Source organism: Amblyomma americanum, chromosome 7 (assembly GCF_052857255.1).
Source record: "Amblyomma americanum isolate KBUSLIRL-KWMA chromosome 7, ASM5285725v1, whole genome shotgun sequence".
Classification (NCBI taxonomy): domain Eukaryota; kingdom Metazoa; phylum Arthropoda; class Arachnida; order Ixodida; family Ixodidae; genus Amblyomma; species Amblyomma americanum.
This window is the reverse complement of record NC_135503.1, coordinates 35151071-35175031: the sequence shown is the minus strand read 5'-3', so window position 1 is coordinate 35175031 and position 23961 is coordinate 35151071. Positions and strand designations below refer to the sequence as shown.

At 46.1% G+C, this 23961-nt stretch overlaps 1 protein-coding gene across 1 annotated transcript in view; it reads left to right on the top strand.

The window, feature by feature from the left end:
• Dh44 (corticotropin-releasing diuretic hormone 44) overlaps positions 1-20847 on the top strand; it is a 155345-nt gene extending 134498 nt beyond the window's left edge. Inside the window, exons 2-3 of the mRNA XM_077631794.1 lie at positions 10509-10985; positions 17209-20847. Coding sequence (XP_077487920.1) covers positions 10584-10985; positions 17209-17235 — 429 coding nt within the window. The 5' untranslated portion in view covers positions 10509-10583 and the 3' untranslated portion in view covers positions 17236-20847. The remainder of the gene's footprint in view (positions 1-10508; positions 10986-17208) is intronic.
• Positions 20848-23961: the final 3114 nt, after the last annotated feature.

Here is a 23961-nt window from a genome sequence, read left to right as displayed (position 1 = left end):
GGGTGCTTCGGCTCTTACTGCAAGGTAATCGCTCGCAATGGGAACCCTTTCACGGTTACCGAATGGCGTCGCACCACCGGCGTTCGCTCCCTGACATAGTCTGTGAAACTTCTACCTCCAAACTCCAACGACTTAGTCTCATTTTATGTCCGCAGCTCACACCTCACGCTACCACGAGGTATTTTTGCGTGTGCGTTCCCAAGGCTCGGTGTCATTCTGCGATTTCTTCAGGCCCACTAACCATTACTGGGTATTAACTACCGGGGTTTCTCGAGTTTCGGGGCTTGCTAGCCTCCCGGGTGGACTACTAGCTCTGCCACTTTCCTCGCCTTCGGGACTAAGGGCGACTTCACTGAAACCCACGCTTGGTTCGCCCAGTCGCATGCCCCCGCGTGCCACGGAACTCTTCGGAATCGGAAACCAACGCGTCCGCGGCTGGGAGGTACGCTGTCGCGGAGAGCCCGCCGCGCCCTCTCCTGGGAACTTGCAACCCTACAGAGTGAGGGCCGGCAGTCCCACTCTGACCTCTGGCGTTGCACCAGAACAAAGCCCAGTAGCCGAGACTACACCGGCCCGAATCTGGTGGCGGGGGGTGCCACGAGCAGGCCGCACAGTCGGATTTACCCCCCCATCTGCCGACAGTTGGGATGAATCTACGGTATTTCTTCCTGAACCCGGTGGAACTCTATAGAGGTTACTGACCTCACCCAAAGGGAAAAGAAGGTGCCGCTCTCTATGTGGGTTTCTTCGATATACCATAAAGTCATCACGGGAATGCCTAAAAATGAGAGCTTTCAATTTGGCCTTGTCAGCCTTTGGAAAGAAGCATATATTCGGGTACGCGGAATCATAGCTGCGGCAAAAGAATCACAACATATCCTAAAACATAATCATTAAAATGTAAAAAAAGAAAAATATTTCAACAGCAGTGAATTGGGGGAAAAGGACGTTATTTGAGAAAAGCACTTACATACAAAGCACAGCTCACAGGCAAAATACAGAGCGCCGTCTTATACACACGCAACGCATCTATTTCAATCGCGAAGCATCTAAGGATATCCTTGCAGGTTTATAAACCTGACGTGAAGACAGGGAGAATCCACAGTTAATCCACTGCGCACGAAGAATTTTTGTTACCTTATATTTGTTGGTTCTTAAGTACATTTCATTCAAGAAAACCCTTTCTGCCTAAGTGTCTTAGAAAATTACTGAAGCCCTAAATGATGTCTCCCAGAAACGCCGTATTTCCGCTGTTACTCCCTTCGATTTTGGCCAGTTGCAATCCAAAGCTTATGCAATGTACTCTCTTCCTGATGTTCCCATGGTGAATGCACGATCTCAACACCAGTTTTTCTTCAATGTATTTGAATTAAACTGCATGAAAATTACAATAAGCCTATAAGAGGCCGGTGGGCCACCTTGGTCACGTGACCTTGCGGTCTCATCACAACCTGTCCACCGGATAGTGAGCACACTACCCAGCGCGGCCCCCTGCGGAACTCTTCGGTCTTCAGTCTAGTACCGAAACTACTGACTATATTAAGCAGTTAACATGAATTCTTATTCTATAGCGACGATCCAAATGTTATTAATTCCTTTCAAATAATTTATGCTGCATTAACTAAAATTCTCCTCGGGAGGCATTTTGTAAGCTTTAGGTTCCGCATTCTTTTTATTAACTTGTCAGCGGTAAGGAGCTCGTGTCACAGAAAAGCCGGTGTCGTCGGCGTCTTTGGCCGTGAGCGAAAAATGGCGCATCTCGGTAGAAGCTTGAACCGCGCCGTAAGGGAAGGAATTTTCCTTCCCTTGCGGCGCGGTACGGGTGTCCAGCGAGAATTGTGAGACAGGCGTCATTTCCTTTCCTGAAAACCAATTTTCATTTCAATTTCCTTCCCTTACGGTCCGGTTCGGGTGTCCACCGAGATATGTGAGACAAGCTTCATTTCCTTTCCTTAAAAAATTTTATTTTCATTTTCCTTGCATTACGGCGCGGTTCGGGTGTCCACCAAGATATGTTTCCTTTCCTTAAATTATCCGGGCAAGGGCTCGCACCGAAGGACGATGGCGTTCCGTGGACTACTTGGCAATGCTGCAACGCGCTGTCGCGTCCTGCTCTTAAAAGCGAAGCTTAAGCGTCCTCCAATTTTTTTGTGTATTCCTCATAGGCAAACCCAATCTTTGATATCGCATCATCATCATCATCAAAACGTTTATTCCCACCGAAATGAAACTCCTTTTTGGACCCCCCAGCACGCAGGCCTAAGGGAGCCCTACTTAGGAGCCTCGCAAACTAAGGTCTGGTGAAGACACATTGTCGCTTCACGGCCTCAGCCGCCAGGCGGATGGCTTGTCGCTGCTTAGCGGGGTCTTCGCTCCGCAGCAAGGTCTCCCAGGCTTCGCTGACGTCACAACTATCCACCTTGACGTCAAAGGCAGCTGTCAGTAATAAAGGTTACAAAGAATGAATTAGGCATTGAACCGTCGGGAGCCACGCGTCCTCTGCTGTCTCTAGGTGGCCGCTGACAAAGCTTCGTTAGTTGCAGTCGCTAAGCGTCGACCTATATTTCGTTCTTTCTATTATTTTTTAAAACTTAACAAATGTAGCAGTTGGACTAGTTAGTCATGGATTTTAAATCTTACAGCGCAATAAAGGACGCGTGACAAGCTTTATGAAGCTTATCCGGTGTTTTTAACGTCGTTCTTTAAGTTAGTCCAGCGTCCTTTATTGCGCTGTAAGATTAAAAATTTAGCACTTAGCCAGTTTGGTCTGGGGCACAGTGAAGTTGCGAGAACACTGCACCAAGCCGCCTCAAAAATGGTACTTCTATATGTGTTGTAATTGCGTAGAGAAATTCTACCGCCCGCCTAAACTCCACACAGTGCTCCCCTTCTTTCTTATTCTTTATGAAAAGAAAACCCTCACTGCCTACATGATTCTATTACCGGCGTAAAAAGAGTTTTCTTTTTAAACACATTCACAATATTGCAGCTCACCAAATCACTTGACAGTGAATTCGTTCCTCTGATGGTCAGTACAAAGAAAGGACATTTAAAAATGTTTGTCCTGGAGCTGTATAATGGGACCTGATAGCAGTCATGAACTCTTTCTTGTGCATTTTGTAGTGCATAAAGCATTTAAGTTAGAGCAGCGTTTCCTGAGGGTTTTACAGCGAATTCGTTCCTTTGATGGTCAGTACAAAGAAAGGACTTATAAAAATTGTCCTGGAGATATATAATGGGACCTGATAGCAGTCATGAACTCTTTCTTGTGCATTTTCTAGTGTAGAAAGCATTTAAGTTAGAACAGCGTTTCCTGGTTTGTTTGTTTTTGTCGGTAATTTCCTTCCATAAGTTGTAAGGGGTGCCTCCAGTTTGAGCCGTCAGAAAAAAGAGAGAGAAAATGAACCTAGGAGATTGTAATTAGTAAGTCAGAAAATATTAGTTCTTTTATCTTTTTAAAAATTTAATTTGTGAGTCACTAATTACGTATGCTTAATTTGAGCAGCTAATTAGGACAGGCTGGTTATGTCGTGTAAGTGTACATTTCTATTCGATTACGGACAATTACACATCCACAATCATCTTGTACATCTCCACCATCATCATCATCTGAATCTTCGTGGATCGTCGGTCGCTTACTGGGTCACCCGAACGAAATGCATTCTTCTCCACACAGATTCAGCTACGACGAATCTGGCTGCAAGCTTGTTTGCGTATTTTTTCACTCTTTCGGAAAATCTGACATTTCTGGAACAGCGCAGACAGTGTCACGTGATCGCATACGTCAGCGCCACGTGACATGAAGTGGCAGCCCAATTTCTAGGCGGCCGTGTTTGGAAACAGCGGGTCGAGATCGTAAATCACGGCACGTTCTGTCCCCGATCCTCCTCCCCCCCCCCCCCCTTTGCTTCCCGCAAAAATCAAAGCACGGAGAACAAATTCGTTCCATACGTGGGTTTGAAATCTATCGGCAGCTCGCGAGGATGAAAAACAAAAAAAAAACAAAGCAAAGAAAGCAGGAACGTGACACCGTCTCGCACTGCTCTTACTTTTTTTACGGTCAGTTTTCGGTGCAGAAGCAGGTTATTGAACATGCGCGTGCGCTTGAAAAATGAGAAAGGACAGCCAGTCCTCTCCCACCTCCTCTTCCAGCGTAGGTCTGCGTGATGCGTACCGAACGTGCCTACACTGTCGGCGTGGAGCCCACAACCAGCGTCGTCCACGCCCAATAAACGGCGTCCCGCCGTCGTCGCATTGCAGCTGGCTAAATTGATATTGATGCATCTCGCAGCATTCCCGAACCTACCGACAGTTCTCAATGCGCGGTCAGCGCGTATTTGCTACACCCGCCCGGAATTCCCTACGTAACTGGCGCCGCTGTTGGCGTCTTTGTTTGTTTGTTTGTTTGTTTGTTTGTTTGTTTGTTTGTTCGCATCTGTGTAATCCAGAATCATTGCGAATTCTCGGAGTCTAGGAGGCGTTGCATTTTACTTATGCAACTCAGAGCCGCCGTCAGGAAAAGTGCGTCCAGCAACATGCATTTTGTATTTCCAGGAGACAAAACGAAAGGCGTATTGCTTATTAAATAAAGCCCAACGCAGGACGTGAATTGACCGGTATATAACGGCGGGAAGTTTTACTAAAGAAAAAAAAAGGTGTGATTTTTATTTGCCGTCAAGAGAAATTGAATGCTATAGTGTACGGATTTTTAAGAATTCTGCACTATGCTACAGTGATATTGAGAAGGTTGCGGTCGTGATGAGCTTGCGATCTAGCAGGAGGCTTCGGACTTGTCTGGAGCCGGGACGCGTCAGTAATGTAGATCCGGTGCTGTTATAGTTGGGCAGCACAGTTTTGGTGCTTAAAACAATAGCGCGAAATGGGGCGCATATCTTTTGGCGCCAAGGCTTCAAGCTTACTGTGTCGCACCAATAAGGCCAATTTCCGGGACTTGTGAAGGATATTCCTTGCATTCGAATGACCTTAAAATGCAAGAATCGTTGCACTCACCCCAAAAACTGCCTTCTCAGCATGTGGAATTCACCTTAGAGCGCAACTTTGCAGTGAATTACCTTCGAGGCGGCTACCTCTAGGGCACATTTAAGGAGGGTCATCGACCACTTCCTGAACCTCCTCTCTACGAACACAGTGGCCACTAGAAACATGGAGCCCGCCGACCGGCAGTTTCTGGAAAACTGCGTGGGAAGAGCGCGTTTCGATTTGTTAGCGAAACGCTGTAATATAAGTCGGAGGCTCATTCTTTTTCTTTGTCGTTTTTTGTAGTCGATGCCTGCAAAAAAGCCTCGCAGGACGCGCACACCCGTAGATCTATTTTCGGTACGATCTGTTGACTCGTGCGCTCGGTTCAAGTTAGAGAAGGTGGAGTGTATATAACAGGCCTCTTCCAGAACCATAAATATATATAAAAAAGCCGAGTACAGCGATAAGAATTAAAAAACGCCTTTTGGAGTTGTCTGTCCCATCATCTAAATACAGTTTTGCTGCATACAGTTGTGGCATTTTTATTTTATTTTTTTGCGTTTGTGGATGTTTTGCGCCTGGGTCTCTTCCCGTAGTTTTTGTGCTCTCTCTCATATTTTGCCGGCGTTTGAGTTATGGACGCTGCCGCTCGTGCCAGCAAATCAAATCAATGGTGGTCTCATCATCGAGGCACGCAGCACGTATAGGAACGGTCCATGGCTCTCTGACTCTCGTTATTTAATTCGTCAATCGCGATACCTTTTTTTGGAAAGGAAAATTGCCACTCATTTGGGAGGCGTTCTGACAAAATTGAGAATTCGACGATTCGATAGGGTCAGATGTGGCTTCAATAAATCGGTGTCAACATATCGTGAGGCAGAGTACGAACAAAACGTGTTGCCCCGCCGCGGTGGCTCAATGGTTAGGGCGCTCGACTACTGATCCGGAGTTCCTGGGTTCGAACCCGACCGCGGCGGCTGCGTTTTTATGGAGGAAAAACGCTAAGGCGCCCGTGTGCTGTGCGATGTCAGTGCACGTTAAAGAACCCCAGGTGGTCGAAATTATTCCGGAGCCCTCCACTACGGCCCCTCTTTCTTCTTTCACTCCCTCCTTTACCCTTCCCTTACGGCGCGGTTCAGGTGTCCAACGATATATGAGACAGATACTGCGCCATTTCCTTTCCCCCCAAAACCAATTATTATTATTAACAAAACGTGTTGGGATGAACAGAACTTGTTCTTCACGTGATCGGCTGAGTGGGAATAACATGAGAATTTTATCCCCGTTCTCCTCTGTTTCGATTTTTGTCGTCCTTCACCACTGGCTAGGGAGAGAGTGAAAGTGGAAAAGAAGGACGGGAGAGTCTATCTTGCTCTGCGGAAGAAAAAGAGAGAGTGCAAAGGGAAAGAAAGAAAAAATAGATCGAGTAAACTGAAGACTTAACGGGAACGGTCACTGGTTCAGGCGACACGGTGTGCCAATTAAGCCAACTTCTTGCCATTCGGAGTGTCGTACGATAACAATAGAATAGAATCAAACGAAAGGAATCTTTACATTACAAAGGCTGTGAGATCATCCAAAGTGTCCTTTGCAAGTCCATTGAAGGATGCTTCAGCACCTAACCCTGTCGAAAGAGAAGACCTGTCGCCAACGTCGGGATTCATCACCGCGCCTCTGCAACGTTCAGCGCGAAATAAATAGCGGGTGCCTCATGCATTCGGAAGTAAATGTTCTTAGAACCCACTTAATATCCGCGCCCCAATAACGATGTTACACCTGTCAACGTCGGAGGGAAGAAATAGTTTGCGGAAGTATTTTTTTCCTCGCGACTTTGCAAATTATGAACTTTTTGGGAAGAGTGGGACAAAGTTTGTCAAGCCGGATGACAGCTATTTTTCACCACGGAGTAGAAAAATGGAAAGAGAAAAAAAAATAAAGATCCGAATTCTGGCGACTAGGTAAGTACGTAGAGCAGTCACACCGTGGTCGTAGTACGTGTGCACGACAGGCCGTATACAAAAGATTATTTGCACGGACTGATGGGCACTTGACATCTCGGAGAAAACAAAACAGGAAAGGAATTCGAGAACGCGGATTCCTGCTCCGAATCCCCAACAATGCTCGGCCACGTGCGAGCAACGCAGCGAAATTCCGTCAGTCGGAACAAACGTCACGAAAGGGCGCAAGCATACGCGAATCTGCCTCGACGGGCCACGTGTAGTCTCAAACATTATGCATCTGACAGCGCGAATAAAGGCGTCGGGATGAAAGGGAAGCCGTACAGGTAGACGCATCTCGAAGTGTGTGTGTGTATATATATATATATGTATAAACTTATGAAGGGAGCCAACAGTCACCGAAACCAAGGTGCATAGGGGAATGTATTTTAATTTCTTTATGCGTAGTACTAATCAGTGGGCTAATAATACTTAGATTAATCTATCGCTTAAAGAAAATTACTTATAAAGCAGCAGAAAAAACAACCATGCCGCCGGTGGGCTCCGGTGGGATGCCGCCGGTGGGATTTGGAAATCGTGGGTTCGGATCCCACCGCCGGCATGGTTGTTTTTCTGCTGCTTTATAAGTAATTTTCTTTAAGCGATAGATTAATCTAAGTATCATTATCCCACTGATTAGCACTACGCATAAAAAAATACATTCCCCTATGCACCTTGGTTTCGGTGACTGTTGTCTTCCTTGATATATTTGTCAAACGAGCCGCTCATGTCATTTGCCTTGTCTGCTAATATATATATATATATATACACACAACAGTTCGGCCGGGGCCCGGCCGAAACGTCGTGAATAAATCTTTGTTTCCATTCGTGTGCCCCCTTATACATATATATATATATATATATATATATATATATATATATATATATATATATATATATATATATATATATATATATATATATATATATATATATATATATATATATATATATATATATATATATATATATATATATACCTATGTGTGTGTGTGAAGGAAGCCAACAGTCATCGAAACCAAGGGCCACAGGGGAATGTTTCTTTTCTTTTCTTTTTTTATATGTAGTGCTGATCAGTGGGCGAATAATACTTGTCCTGCACAGTGATGCAAAATGGTTATCTCTCTTTGGTATAATATGTTGCAGCTGCCAAAATATTTAGCACGATAGTGCCATAGCACCGCCGACCTGGAAAATTTTCCAAGTGACTATTGGCGTGATTGAAACCATTTTAGGGCACTAGCTGTTGCTGGTGCTGCTTTCAGTGTGACGCCGGAAGCCTCGTAAATAAGCGAAGGTATTCCTGACTGTGCCTGTTTGCGGAAATCGTTGTTACTTCCCAAAACCTCCTGAACGTTTACAAAAATAAATTCAGTACATCGAGTTCCTATCAGCATGCACGTAAGTACGTATCGGCACACTTCAACGACGGCATTACTGCATCCTATCTCCGTACTACACAAACCGAAAATACGTTAACCTTCGTCGACTTCGTACAAGAGTTCTTGTCGTGCCGTTCCCAAGCAAGTAAACAGACTTACCGAACAGCCCATGATATCCTAACAGGGCAACTGACGCCAGCGCCTCTTTTAAGTCTAGGAAAGAACAGAAGTCATATCTTTGGTTCCGCTCATTTTGTCACAGGCTGTGTCGGCCACAAGGCAAGCTCACGGGCTTCTTGGCGTTAACTCGTGTTGTGAAATCCTACAGCCCCGCTAAAAATTGCATAAAAGACACACTGCCGCATGTCCTCCTACACTATACTGTCCCGTTTATTTTGTACCCCACGTAGTAAGTTACGATAGGCGGGGATTATGGTGCCAGCACACCACCATACACGAGATGGGAATCGCTCTCCATGCGCACATCAGGCGCAATCCACACAAAACGCGTTAACCTGATATCCTAAGACCGCATTTAATGGCGGTTCTTTTTGAAGCCTGTACCGTCAGGGCTGACTACCTGACTACGCAAGAAAGGAGAAATGAGAAAAGGAATAGGCTGGCAACTGCTTCCGGAAGAGGGACAACACCTGCTTGTTCCCGAAAAGGGAGGAAAAGGGAACGGTGTAGGACTCACAGCACAAATAAAAACACAAAAAACAGGGTGTAAAGAACACAGTAAAGGTCAAAAACTAAAAAAGAAAAGAGGCCTGAAGCCCACAAAGCGCATAACATATAGTAAAGGGTGCCCCAAACATAACAGCGAGGCACAACGCACAGTTTGGTAAAGACTTGATAGCTAACTAGCATTGTCCGGATCTGGCATCGAAGGAGGGGCTTACTGCTGGAAAGAGGACAAAAGAATCAACCGGAAGAAGGACATCCAGGAAATGCGGCTTGGGTTGTCGACTATCGAAACAGAGCCGGAAGACGGACGAACAAAGAAGCGCTCAATGAGCTTCTTTTCTCGTTCTTGTGCCCGCATACGCTGCTTCATTAATGTCATGCCAACTAGCCTGCTAGTTGATTTTCAGGCATTATAAAAGGATTTTAGCACCAGGACCTACTAGACACAAGAAAGAAGGCAACACTTCAAACGTCCGTTTTAACACTCTTGTCGATCTGTAGTAGTTGTACCTAAATCTTTACTGATCGGTGCACACCGCGATCACCTTCAGTGTGTCATTGACTAGTGTTCCTTTTTCAACATTCAACTGAATCAGCTTCCACATCCCGCTGATTAATGTTACCCTTACCTGCGCACACCACCGATCAGCTTCACTTGACCGCTGACTAGTACTCCCGCAACTGCATTCTGCGGTATCAACTTCACTGTGGCGCTGACTAGTATTGGATTGTGTTCATTTTCCCGCACTCGCCGTGATCAGTTTCACTGTCGTGCTGACTATACCCTGCGACAACTTTTTCGGGCAATGGAGCGTAAGCTACGTAGCCGAAATACTCACCTCTCTTTGGATGCAGTGGAATGTAGTCCTCGCTTGCAGTTATTAGTTTCCCCTGAAAACACACGATATTGTTAATATTCGTCATTTAAAGCATATATATAGATATATATATATATATATATATATATATATATATATATATATATATATATATATATATATATATATATATATATATATATATATATATATATATATATATATATATATATATATATATATATATATATATATACAACTGGCAACTTTCAACCTTGAAAGTCAAAGAAAAAACTGTTTTCTTGATTACAACAAATTGGCTAGGCACGTCTAGTTACAAGAAGCTCCGATAGATGACGCCAGCTGCGCCAGCGACGTAGTCACTTGTCCAGTGACTACAGAGATAGAGCGAAGGCATAGCGGACAGAGTAACGCGCTAGGCGGCCAGGCGGGCTGTCATACAGCCGAACTATCTGGCGGAAGAACATGGTTACAAACGCTCCGCCTTCCCTCCATTGCCAAGAAGAGCTGTCGTCGAGTGCAGCGTTAGCTTGTTGTGTTCTTCCTGCCTGCACTCTATGTGATCAGCTTCACTCTCCCTCTGACTAGCATTCTTTTTTCCTGTTCTTCTGTGTGTACGGCAGGGTGTCTCGGCGCACCCTGCTGAGCCGGCGATAGCAGCACCTGCACGACCCCCAACGGCGGCGGCGGCGGCGGCGATGCGGACCGTGCACCTTCCGGCGGCATGCCCGTGGCTCCTCCTGGCGCTGCTCGTGAGCGACGCGGCAATGGGCGCTCGGCTGGGCGTGGCCGGCGCGGGAAAGCCGACGCTCGACCTCTCCGACCTGTGGAAGCGGGGCCCGCTGTCTCTGCGCAGCCGCGCGGGGCCCCTGCCCTCGCTGAGCATGCACAACCGGGACCACATGCCGTCGCTGTCCATCGTCAGCCCGCTGGATGTGCTGCGAGACAAGATGATGCAGGACATCATCGAGCGCAGCATCAAGAACAAGATCCAGGCCAACGACAAGATTCTCAAGGACCTCGGCAAGCGCAGCGCCCCGGACGACGTGGCCGCCAGCCTGCTACGGCGGGACGACGACCGGTCGTCCTTCAGCCCCCAGGTACGCGGCCCGCTGGTGCTCCACGACTCATTCGACTTCTTGGGGACCCTTGGTACAGGACTAGTCAGCAGTCCCCATACCACATGGTTTGCTTCTGAGCCGTATAGAGGTATCTACGACGTACCCCCCCCCCCCCCCTTAGCTCAAAATCTATGGAGGGCGAAGAAGAATCTCTCCTCAACCCTGAGGGCACTGCTACCTTCACAGGTGCCGTCAGTAACCGGCTACACTGCCCAAAAGCAGATCTTGTGGCCGAAGAATATTTGATTAATTTGGTACATTCAGGACTATAGCGGCAACTGAAGAGTGTGTTGAAAGTGGCCCGGCGTGCACATGTTGTGCCTGAAATGCCCCGTAATATCAGAAAGCTCCTACTGAAGTGTCGAAATATAGATTTTAAACACGATGGCTACCTGATGTGAACGAGATGTGCATATGGCTGAAACAATGAAACAGTTTGATAAGAAGGCAAACTAGGAGGTTAAAGGGAGTGACTGAAAACACATATTTATTCATACTGAGTCATACGGCGGAAGGTTAGGTAACGGCATGATTCCTCCTTCTCATTCTAGTGAGCTCTTCTGAGACGGCAGCAGCAGATGTAGTAAGGAGAGCGAAGCTTGCGTATAGGTGACAGAAATTTCAGAAAAGCACACAACCCTTAATTTAGGCCTACTCTGTCGTTTACGGACTCGTGCATTTCATTCACCAAGCACTCACTGACATCAGGAACTCTGCAACATTCATCAGTGGTGCAACCATGGGAAAGGCGCCTTCTAGACATAAAACCAAGAACATTGGTAACGTTCATTGCGCGCCAGGAAAATAATACCGAATTCTTCAACCATGACGTCACCGCGCTAGTGACACAGAAGCTATCCAGAGCAAATGGGAAGTGGTCAACTTAGTGACAATAAGAGCTGGCACTCGGGACACGTTCATTATTTTAGCTGGTGCAGAGGGCGCCAATTTTCACATGAAGGTAGAGCACATATGCTGCACGAGGTTAAAGCTCCGTGAAACTAGGCATCTCTGCAAACAATACATACGAGGAAACTCGCGAAGTTCTTGTTGTTGCCGCTTGTGGTAATATTGGTTATTGCTGCTAATCGATTAAATACTGCAAATGTTTGCTGCCAGCGACCCAGCTATTCAAACATCGCAGGAAATAAACATCAGTTCAGATGCACAAACTTTTATGGAAGCACTTGGATGCAGAGGGCGAGAAAAAGAGAATCGGAGAAAAACATAAAGATCCGTCACATCGAACTTTATATTTCTCTTTCTCTCTCTCTTTCTCTCTCTCTCTCTCTCTCAGGACCATTCAGGGTGTGAGCATAAGACAAACAAACAGAAGCGGAAACCAGAACAAAAGTATTGCTTCGCACTCAGCGGGCACGCTGAACTTAGCTGAATGGGTACGGGTCGCATCAGTGCGAGATAATTCGAGACGGGCGACGATTATTTCCATTGTGGTCGTTGTTTTTCTAATTACAAATTGCAGCTTTCAATTTTGCTAATACTTGCCAGAAGTTTACGAAATGAAACTGATTATGACTTTTCCGTCAAATCGCTGTTATTGCACATCATATGCAGGCAATCATTCGATTTATATATACCGACTGCGTCGCTGTGATTGTGTTTCACTTCTGACTAAGTCGGCAGGATTTGGGGATCAGTTCACAACACTCACATGTGAGTGTTAATCTCAGCTCGCTTTAATTTGTTAGCCATAAGCCGAGGATCGAAAAAGGTGGCTTTCACCCGTTTCCTGGCACACGTCTGGGTTCGCCGTATGTACATCTGGGCTTGACCTTCAGCCCGCTTCAGTTTTGCAGAAGCTTCCCTCAGTATTCCCAGCTTCTCAATTTTTGGATACGCCACGCTCCTTGAATAATTTCGAATGACAAACACGAACCAGCTCAAATCCTGTTGTTTTTCAAAATTATATTCAAATCATATGCTTCGAATTTCCCTTCTCTTTGAGACGCATCGTAGCAAAGAGTCTCCATGGGATGACTAATCATGATCCCTGAAAGTGACAGCGAGCCCACCTCTGGGGAAGAATTCTTCAGGGTTCGCTGAATAACTGCGACCCGGTTGAACGGCCTCAGTCTGCATAGGGTATCGTTTTTTTTTTTTTCGAATATTAACTTTGTTCCATTTTACGCCTCGCTCAAGTTCAGGCTACTGTCTTAAGAAAGGATTACGTTTCAAAACTCCTATTTATGCGTCCTTTCGCAAGGGGGTTGTGGAGTTCGTGCGAAAGAAAAAGCAAGCTTATTTTCTTGCTCTGTCTTTTATTTTTCCTAGCCGAGGTCGTTCACATCCAAGAGGCCAGAATTCTTGATTTGCAGGCCTAAGAAACGAATAGTCAGGCGGATCGAAAATTATAAGTATAGTTATCGCGAAGGCGCGCGGCTCTTGCCTACGCTACGTTATAAAGCCGCAGTATGAAACAAACCATTAAAAAAAAAGAAAGAACACATTGGCAGCTCCAGGAGCTAACATGCTAACGCTGAGTTGACCAGCCAGAAAATTGCTCACGCACATTATTCGCGCTGCAAAATGGTCAATGCACCCATGAGCGTGCTCTCAACACTTGTTTCAATCACTGACTGTCCATTGGACTTTCTTAACCTGCCTCATAATAAACTGCACATCTCCAACCAAAAATGTTAACTTTAACCCAACGTTTCGAGGCCGACTCGGCTCCTTCATCAGGGGTGACTGAGGGCAGTAGCTAGCGAGTCTGCCTCTCGCTAACTGACACCTGCTCAGTTGCTCTCTGTAGTAACGCACAGAAATATATGTGTCACTAACTACACAGAACCAAGACATCGTACACGCTATTCAAACCCACACAACTGCCATGGCAAAAGAATGCACCAGAAATACCAAGGTCGCGTAAACGTTGCTTGCGACGCCCTCTCTCGTGCTACTCAAGTCAGTGTGACGCAGAGTTGTGACGTCGCAGGGGTCGTTGAAACCCCATGCACCCTAGTCGGGCGTCAGAGCCGCATTGCCGTTCCTTAAAGACGGCGAATACCCTGTGCTAACACTCCCGAAGAAAAGAAGCTGGGAGGTAGGAATCCTTAGAGAATAACCGGTAGGAAAAATAGGAATTAATAATAATAATAATTGGTTTTTGGGGAAAGGAAATGGCGCAGTATCTGTCTCATACATCGTTGGACACCTGAACCGCGCCGTAAGGGAAGGGGCAAGGGAGGGAGGGAAAGAAGGAAGGAAGAAGGAGGTGCCGTAGTGGAGGGCTCCGGAATAGTTCCGACCACCTGGGGATCTTTAACGTGCACTGACATCGCACAGCACACGGGAGCCTTAGCGTTTTGCCTCCATAAAAACGCAGCCGCCGCGGTCGGGTTGGAAGGAAAAATAGGAACAAACGCAGAAACGCGGAGGAAAGCTCGCGCCTCCCATACGTATTGCTTCGTAATCGAATGCACCCATAATCGCGCGCAGCTTGGGAGCAGGCCTTCAGCAACGGAGAAGGCGGCTTACACCACCGCTATACCGCTCTGAGCGAGGCATCGAGTGTACACGCGCAGAGACCTCCTCCGCTAGGCGCGCTTATCTCCTCCCTGCATCTCCTTTCCCTTTCCCCCAGTGCAGGCCTGTCGGCAAAGGCAGCTCACAGCTCCTCCAGGAGCTGTGTACGCGCAACAACGCAGCTCCCCCTCCCTGCGAGCCCGGTATTTCAAACGAGGCTCGGCTGCGGGAGATCCCATCATGCGCGTCGAGTTTATGACTTCCGTTCACCGCGACGCAGAATCGGATGATGAGAATCGAGGAGAACTAGCATATATATATATATATATATATATATATATATATATATATATATATATATATATATATATATATATGTGTGTGTGTGTGTGTGTGTGTGTGTGTGTGTGTGTGTGTGTGTGTGAAGGGAGCCAACAGTCACCGAAACCAAGGTGCATAGGGGAACGTTATATATATATATATATATATATATATATATATATATATATATATATATATATATATATATATATATATATATATATATATATATATATATATATATATATATATTTAATGTGTTATGCTTATCAGTGGGATAGTAATACTTTAGATTAATAAATCGCTTAAAGAAAATTACTTATAAAGCAGCAGAAAAAACAACCATGCCGCCGGTGGGATCCGAACCCATGACCTCGCGCTGGTGAACACTCTCAAGGCTCGCTTACACCCAGTAAACATAAATACCCACGAGAGCAGCAGATTGGACAGCCGTCGCCGTAGCTCAGTTGGTAAGAGCACCGGACGCGATATTCGGAGATCGTGGGTTCGGATCCCACCGGCGGCATGGTTGTTTTTTCTGCTGCTTTATAAGTAATTTTCTTTAAGCGATTTATTAATCTAAAGTATTATTATCCCACTGATAAGCATAACACATTAAATATATATATATAAAAATAACGTTCCTCTATGCACCTTGGTTTCGGTGACTGTTGGCTCCCTTCATAAATTTATCAAACGGGCCCCTCATTTCCTGTAACTTGTCTGCTAATATATATATATATATATATATATATATATATATATATATATATATATATATATATATATATATATATATATATATATATATATATATATATATATATATATATGAATGTGAAGCGAACCGAACGTTAGAGCACAGAAGGTAAAACTGTTGTAGGCCCAGAAAGCTTTGCAGTTCGGTGGAATAAAGTTCAGACGCGAAATGCTGCAGAACGCTGTGTGGGTTTGTTTGTTTTTTTTTTGTTTTTTTTTCTTTACGTATTACGGCTGTTAAAGTGGTTTCGGAACGCGCTTTGCCGAGAATCTGACAGCATATGTCCTCTTTGCAAAGAATACATTCGCGGTTGTCAGAGTTGCCTCGTGTTAGTCGGGGGTGTTGGGTATGTCAACCTGCTCCGTGCAGCTTTTCCGTGCCTCTCCCCCATTTAATTGAGGAAAAAATCAATGTAGTGAATTGAATTGAAAATGAATGTGTTCATTGAATTCTCGCTCAGAAATATAGACTAATTTTGTGGAGTTTGGCGGCCACGCACTTTTGCGCGGAGTATGCCGTCAAGAAATGCTCACGCATTTAGCGAAGAAATGCATTTCTCTCACGTATACAGGGTGTAGTAGCCGTTATTGCGCATCTGGCTTATCCGGCTTATGTACATACAATAACAACACAAATTTCTACAAGACACTTTTTGACAGTTTTCCCTAGTTTCAGTGAGACGACGTAGAGTTTATGGCAGTAAGATGCGCCAACTGCAGTTCCAATTGTTTTACAGACGCACTCTACAAAAGGCTACCAATATTTTGCAACGCTTCATTTGTGCCAATAACACGCTACAGTGCTGCAACATCTATGCGGGAAAAAAATACTCATCTGCAACAATACAAACTGAATTTTTTTATTGGGCAAGCAAGGCACCGCCGTGACATCATGCAAAAATAGCATGTGTGCTGACCTGGTTGGCGCATAGAAAATGGACATGACCGTAATAAAAAAAGCAACGACACAAATAAAGGGATAACACGACACAAGGCTGAGGCAGTGTCGTGTTGTCTCCTTTGCGTTATTTTCGTGGTTGTTTGAATCACAGCCGGTGTTACTCAGTCCCAGTTTAAAAACACAACAGAAAATTTTTTCTCTCACAACAAATTTTTGCAATGCTTTGGACAAAAAACTTGTAGTAACCACGAAATTTTCTGTAGTATTGTGCTGTCTTTTGTAGTAGCGATTGGACGGCTGAAAAGTGCTACAGAAAATGCGGCAGAAGTACAGAAAAATAGAACAAAACTGAAGAATTAAATATATTTCGTTGCGACAAAAGGTAACTAATAGTTTTTGTTTTTCGACTGGAGTATCATCAGGGGAACATCAGTGAAACCTTTATTTTTTTTTACAAGTAAGTTACAGGTTAAGGAGCGTGGGAAAAGTTGTACGCTTCAGACTGACGTGCCCGCCACCTGCAATTAAGCATGCCAGTATTGGCAGTCATACTAGCATACCTTGCACAAACTACAGCAGGATTCGAACAGATTCTACGTCACTATTTTCGCGACCTTTCTTATGTGCCTGCGTATAGAACGCGGTGACCACACAGCTGACTCCTTCGTAAATCGAGTTTGCTTTAACCCGTGAAAAACTAACTTTTCATCTTCATTTCCCTCTTGTATTTTGCAGGAATCCTTCTCGGAGGAGCTCCTCTGAAGGCCGTCTTACAAGGACAAAGACTCAACTCTAGGAACTCCGGAACGTGAAAAAAAAACCACAACAAAAAAACCTACCTAACCCCCGATGGAACGTTTTGACAGGGTTTCTTTTTTCCTCTTTTTGAAAAAAAAAAGGCAACCAAACAAGCAAAGAACCGACCTTGAACTATCGAGAAAATTTACAGATGAAAAAAAAAATGCCACACAACGTACACTCCCTTATCTCAAACGCCGCTCCAAATGTACAGCCGATATCGAAAGCCTGCCGCCACACTTTATTTGCTAAGCGCCGGCGCTCGGAGAGGATGAACGGATCAGAGCACTGTAGTATATAGAGAAAAGGCAGCAGCCGTACGCACAACCACGGCCAGGCCAGTGACGAACCCCAGTCGTATCCCCCCTTGTACTACGTCGCACGTATGGGACAGACAAAGCTTCTCACGAAAGCCCACCATCGCGAGGTCAAGCGGCACGACGCAGGACCACTCGCAGCGTGTTCGCCGCGTTCAAACGCACCAGTAACACCCCTCCTATCCCCCCTCGCTGAAGAAGGTAAAAAAACAACAGGAAATCAAAGGACATATCGACCCACCCTAAAGCGGGCCTCCGAAAGCGGCCCGCCTTTCCAACATATCCACCCTTGAAACTGCCGCACTGGGCGGAGACGATCGAGGCATCCACTCTCCCTCAAATTCCACGACATTGCCGACGGGAAATCCCGGGGCTTTAGATTATACCAGAGCGAAATAAAACCCTTTCTCTTTAACGCCCAAACTCGTCCTCGAAGCAGAGAGCGAGGCAGGGACATAAGGGAACGTATCGGGTTATGATATCAGAGATCCCCTTGCGCCATGAGCTTGTCATACTTTGTAAATACTAAACAGCGCTTAATATTACATATATATATAAATACGTATTTTTAATTTCTGGTGTGCATATCTCCAAAGAACAATGGTGTACAATATATTGTTGTTGAAGCCTCTTTGATGGTCGGTTCCTTAACCCCCGTCTCCGCAAGTGTACATACTCTGTGTTCTAATCACCTCGGCGCACGGGTTGCCGCCACCCCGGCATGTTCTGTTCGTGGAAAGGAACTGTATAGGGAGAAAACAAGGTCCCGCTTCTCCTCAATTTTCCCTACGCACATACTCCGCGTCGGAGATTCCTTTTGTCCGCTTGGGCAACTACCACTTTGACTCGGGATAGGACGAGGACAAAATCTTTCGTTTCACTCCCTGTTGGTGTCTTTCTCCCGTTTTTTTTTTTTCATCAAAGTGCGAGCTGCACTGATAACAGAAACTAAGATATATGCGGGCGAATTGTTCACTGTGCAAAATTCTTGTGTAATAATCTTGACTGGTTGGTTTAGTATTTAGAACACCGGGAAGAAAAGACTGCAGTTAATACGAGGTAACAACCACACTATTCACGCAAATTGCTCAGTGAAGAATCTTCTCAGTGAGCAGGGCATTAGCCGCCACCATCCACTTGAAAAATGAAAGAACAACGCTCCTTTTTGAAGGCGGATAAGTTCAAACCTACTACTTACTACTCCTCAGAACACTAGTTAGTAGGATATTTGCGGCAGTTTTCTTTACTCAACCAGAAATTGCTTAATTACGCACGAAAAGACAAAGGGGAGCGATGGCTGCTTTCTATGCTACATTTCTAGCCTTAGATTTAATAAATGAAAGAAAGTCTTCAAATACATAACACTTTTTAAGCTCTGCAATTAGACGAAGCTTTACTGGCAATTCGTTTCGAGTACTAATTCCCTCAAAGTGAACATGAAAGCTATTTCGTCTGCCCTCTTTTTTTTCCGGTCCGTGTCTTCTGCGAACAGTCAAGCAGCGTCTACTGCTGCAGTCAAAGCAAGGCAGAAATAGCTCTGTTCTCCCAGAATGCAACGCCATCGCTGATGAAGCCTGCTGGCTCGCATTTGGCCCGCAGGTCCTTCGCGAAAACAAGTCCGAGTCTGCGTTAACAGTTCTCGAAAGTTTTACTTCGTTTTGATTTTTCTTTTCATGAGTTTACCCTCCGCATGCAGGTGATATCAGAGACATCTGTCCTTCGACCGAATCCGTACGATGCTGGCAATCCTCAGTACTAGGGTTTTTGGTGGCTAGCCCAAACGGCAGAAAGAATCCCGCTATAGCCGAACCCAACCTTCTATCCCGCAACCCCGCCCCCTTATCGATCGCTATGTATCTGAGTAGCAACCTCCCCTTTAGCCCTCGCCTGCTCATTGGAATCGTTTCTCCTTATCTGCGCGATCTAATCCCGAATAATGCTTCGAGTGGATCCCCGGATATCCCTCTACCAAGGATGACCAGACAATCCACGCACACAGACAAATACACACTCATGGTGTCGTCGTGTCGAGTGTACACCCGCCAGAGAGCCGAAGCTACAAAATGTCGTTTGTTCCCGGTCACGAGGCAGCGAGGGGGCGAATCGAAAACGCGGGCACCGACAACCAATTGACCAATCGAAAGCGCGCGCCGTTCACGATTCCCTATCGGGCGAGCAGCCAAGGTCACGGCAGATTAGCGGGTAGGGACAAAATGGAAAGAAATTCTTTCTTTTTTTTTTCTGTTCCGCATCAGCCAAGCGACAAAATGTCAAAACAAATTTTCCTCAGTTTTTTTCTTCTCTGCCTTTTCATACCATAAGCAAGCTTCACAACTGCGATTATAGGCAAATGCGCCCAGCAGGTATCCTTGTCAGCGCAATAAACAATTGTTTTTTTTTTTCGTACCAGCTCCTACCACTTCGCTAATCGCATTCTGTCGCAGTTTCTGTTCAGAAACTCGCCGATGATGTGTGTGACGTCATCGATCATCGCGTAACGTTGACAAAAAAAAAAGAGGCAACAACGCAATCGGTGTGTCTTCTCTACGATGTGTCGCAGCATCAGCGTCCGCTATGCCAGTTACAAGCAATAAATATACTCCTTTAGGTAAGAGTCTGCAGCAGCTTTGTACTCTTCTCAATTCTCGCTGCACACCTGTCGCTGTTCCCCAATCCTAGCACGGATTTTGCTATTTCTTCGCGCTCCTTTCTGTTATTTTTGTTTTAACAGCGGATGGAGGGTCCGATCTTCTCCGCTACTGCTTTCAAAGAGGGGGGGGGGGGGGGTAGAAAAGTGATTATCTCTCGCTCGAAACGGGAATCGAAACGAGCGCTCGCTTAGCTCAGAGATCGAAAAGCCTTTGCCTCGGTGGCAGGTTTGTTAGCGGCGAGACAGGTCAACGCGGTATAGCGAAACGCCGACGAAGAGAGAGAGAGACGCCGTTCGCAGCTTTTCTTCTTTCTTTTTTCTCTTTCTATCTCGGTTCAGTTGGAGCCGTTCTCTTTCTAATGAGGGCCGCACAGCTGCGCGACGTCGCCCTCCTGAACTGTGCATGAATCGATGTGTAGCAGTACGTATACCAGCCGTGGTTGTCCTTTTTCGCTCTTCGAGGAACTGTTTCTTCTGTCTCTCTCTTTTTTTTAGTCCTCTCCAAACACCCTTTCTCTCTCTATCCTCTTTTCGCATTGCTGCCGATGCCATGTTGAAAACTTGTAATTAGAACTGAATGTCGACTGTTCATTAAACTTATTTTGTTAACACCTCCCTGAGTCATTTCTTTGCTCGGTGTGCATGAGGCCTGCACGGCGGTGGCGCCCCCCGGCCCCCTGGTGTCGTGAGGGGTGCGACGGCTAAAAGCGGGATGCTGACGCGAACTCTGTGCAAACACTGCTCTGCTGAAAGGTACTTGAATAAACACCAGGAGAGGGTGAAGGTACCGCGTAGAAACTTCGGTAACTTCTCATCTCTGAGGTTGAAAAATGGTCGCCATAGCTGCCCTCCTTACTCATCTCCCTTGCGTTCCGAGGTTACTCTATCCATACTCTATCCATGTTCGACAATTATCTAAACCACACTGCCACATGCATGGCGTACCTTCCCTGGAAAGACGATCGCAGACGTGAAGCGCACTCGTCGGCCATCATGAATGAGCAAAACTGGTGTCCGCGACATTTGGCACTCGCATCTCAACACTCGCTAAACGACGCATAGTGTAAGCGCACCTTTATCGCAGTACACAACTTCCTGTATGTCATCGTTTCTCAGCTGAGCAGGTAAATGTGCGTGGAAATGTTGGTTCACAGACCGCCGGCCGAGCCCAGAGGCTGTATGGTGAAAAATCTGCATCGAAAAGAAGAAAAATTAAAACAATAAAAACAAAGGGCCGAGTGCAGGTTAACTAAGCCACGTTGACTCAACGCGAACCACACGCAAGTGCAACACACATCTCGTTTCGGAAGAAATCGGTTAGGTTATCGCTCCAAGAAGAGTCTGAACTCCGCCTTCAGGGCGAAACACAACACCAAATGAGCCGTAAGGGACCGGCAAGATGTCACGGTTCAGAAATGGTCTTGCAGACGCCTACAGCACGGCTGGAAAGTCCGGAACTTAGGGAGGACGTCTCGGTAGGTGTGCCTGTGGTCCTTTTCGGAGTCACGACAGGAATAATGCACACGTGAACAGCGAGTCAAGAAACAATGTTCTGGGTAGCACAGGCTGCGAAGCCCAGTGCACCATAAAATAATGCATAGACCTTTTGAGAACAGCCGCGTACCACAAGACATGTGAAAAAAGGTAAGCCGGGAAGAAGATTGAGCCAGGAAACAAACGAGTTAATGAACTCCTGCATGAAACTGAGGGCATGTTGTGCGAAGGTGTTATAACCGATAATGCCTTAGGATGACTGTGGATTCCAAGAGAAGGCAAACGTAGCAGGGGGCGTCGGATACTCAAGTAGGCAGATCAGATTAGTAAGAGTGTGGTGATAAAGTGGCCACGGCTGTCAGAGGACACATCTTATTGGACGTCAATAGGAGAAGGCCTTTGTCCTGCAGTGCACGTAGCCGAGCGGCTGATGGCGGTTGTGTGTGTGATGATGATGATGACAGAAGAGAGACATTATCTTACCGGTACTTACCTACGGGGCAGAAACATAAAGGCTAACGAAAAGGGCCCAGCTCAGGTTAAGGACAACGCAACGAGCCATGGAAAGAAAAATGGTAGGTGTAACGTTAAGAGACCGGAAGCGGGCAGAGTGGGTGAGGGAACAAACGCGGGTTAATGACATCCTAGTCGAAATCAAGAGGAAGAAATGGGCATGGGCAGGGCATGTGATATGAAGGCAAAATAACCGATGGTCGTTAAGAGCAGCGGAATGGGTTGCAAGAGAAGGCAAGCGTAGCAGGGGGTGCAGAAGGTTAGGTGGACGTATGATATTAGGCTGACATGAAGCTTGCGGGAATACGGTGGCCACAGCTGGCAAAGGACAGGGTTAATTGGAGAGACATGGGAGAGCCTTTGGCTTGCAGCGGGGATAGTCAGGCTGATGATGAGGATGCACCGCTACCGCTTAGCTCGCAGTGCGTGCCGTCAGCGCGCATGCGCAGATCGCCTTGAGCGCGCCTAATGACGCCCCGTGCCAGCTAACGGCGCACACGCGTGCCGCGTCGGGACCAATCAGCGCTTGCGCATTAGCGGCTCGCGGTAAGCGTTACGCGCTATGCTAAAAGTCTTTTGATGTAGAAGACGCCGGGGACTTAAGCCAACCGGACCTGCATAACATTTTGTCTGGGCAGCGGGAGAACGCAAGATATTTCGGTTAGAACTTAATACGACAGAGGCAATGGCAACTCCTCAGTGTGAAAAACAGAGTACCGCCAACGCCCGAGTTGACGTCACTCTTCTGTGCAGAGCGTTCCAACCAACGCTAGTTAGCATTCTAGAACCAGCAAGTACAAGCATGCAGTGCTGGAAGAGTCCAGCACATCGCCAGCGGATGATGTACAGAGGTGTGTGTAAGCGTCACATTTCCAAAGCGGAATTTCCGACGCGTGAATAACGTAGGAGCCTTTTTAACAGCTTTTCTGCAGGAGGTAATCTTCCAGAATGCACTGTTTTAATGTTGGAGACACAGGGAATAAACGTTGAACTGGTTCTGACTGATTGAGCACGTGGAGACTAGTCTGCGTGGGGTAGAGTGAATTAACGCCAAGATGTTGCAAGTGTGGCCTCTTTTCACAAAGAAATGACCGCTAGTGTCGCCTTCTAGGCATTTAACACTGCTTTCATTTCAAGTCATTGCTACGACCAAGCCATTGCTGCCAGGAAAATTCTAGTTCGCGAAAACAAGATATCGAATACATGGGTTTCTATGGAAGTTTTCAGGAGAAATGGCTATTGCTTCGTTATATTCATTATTTCGTTATAAACCGTTTTGTTATAGCGAAGTTTAACTCTATATCAAAGAGCGCAGCAGAGTGGTCTGCTTCACTTCATCTGTTAAAGCGGTTCCTTTTCCACCGAGAACCGCTCACTATATTCAGAGCGGCGAAGCTTTTAGACATCAGTTCGTTTTCTACTTCTCCAGACAAGCCTTGAAGGTTCCCAGTACAGTTACACGTACAGTCAAACTCCACAAAATCGTCGCTTCTGTTTTTTTTTTCTTTACTGGCTCATATGCGTGTGTGTTCCCACGACGATTTCGAGTAGCTTTTGTCACATCAAACAGTTTCTCCTCCCAACCTCACAAATCAGCCAGTAAGGTAACGCGAAAAACACTATCGCCTAATTTGCAAGTACAGCTGTGTATCGCTTAACAAAGCTCGATGCGCAGCTAGACAAAAAATGTACGCTTCCATTCAATTAAGAGACTTC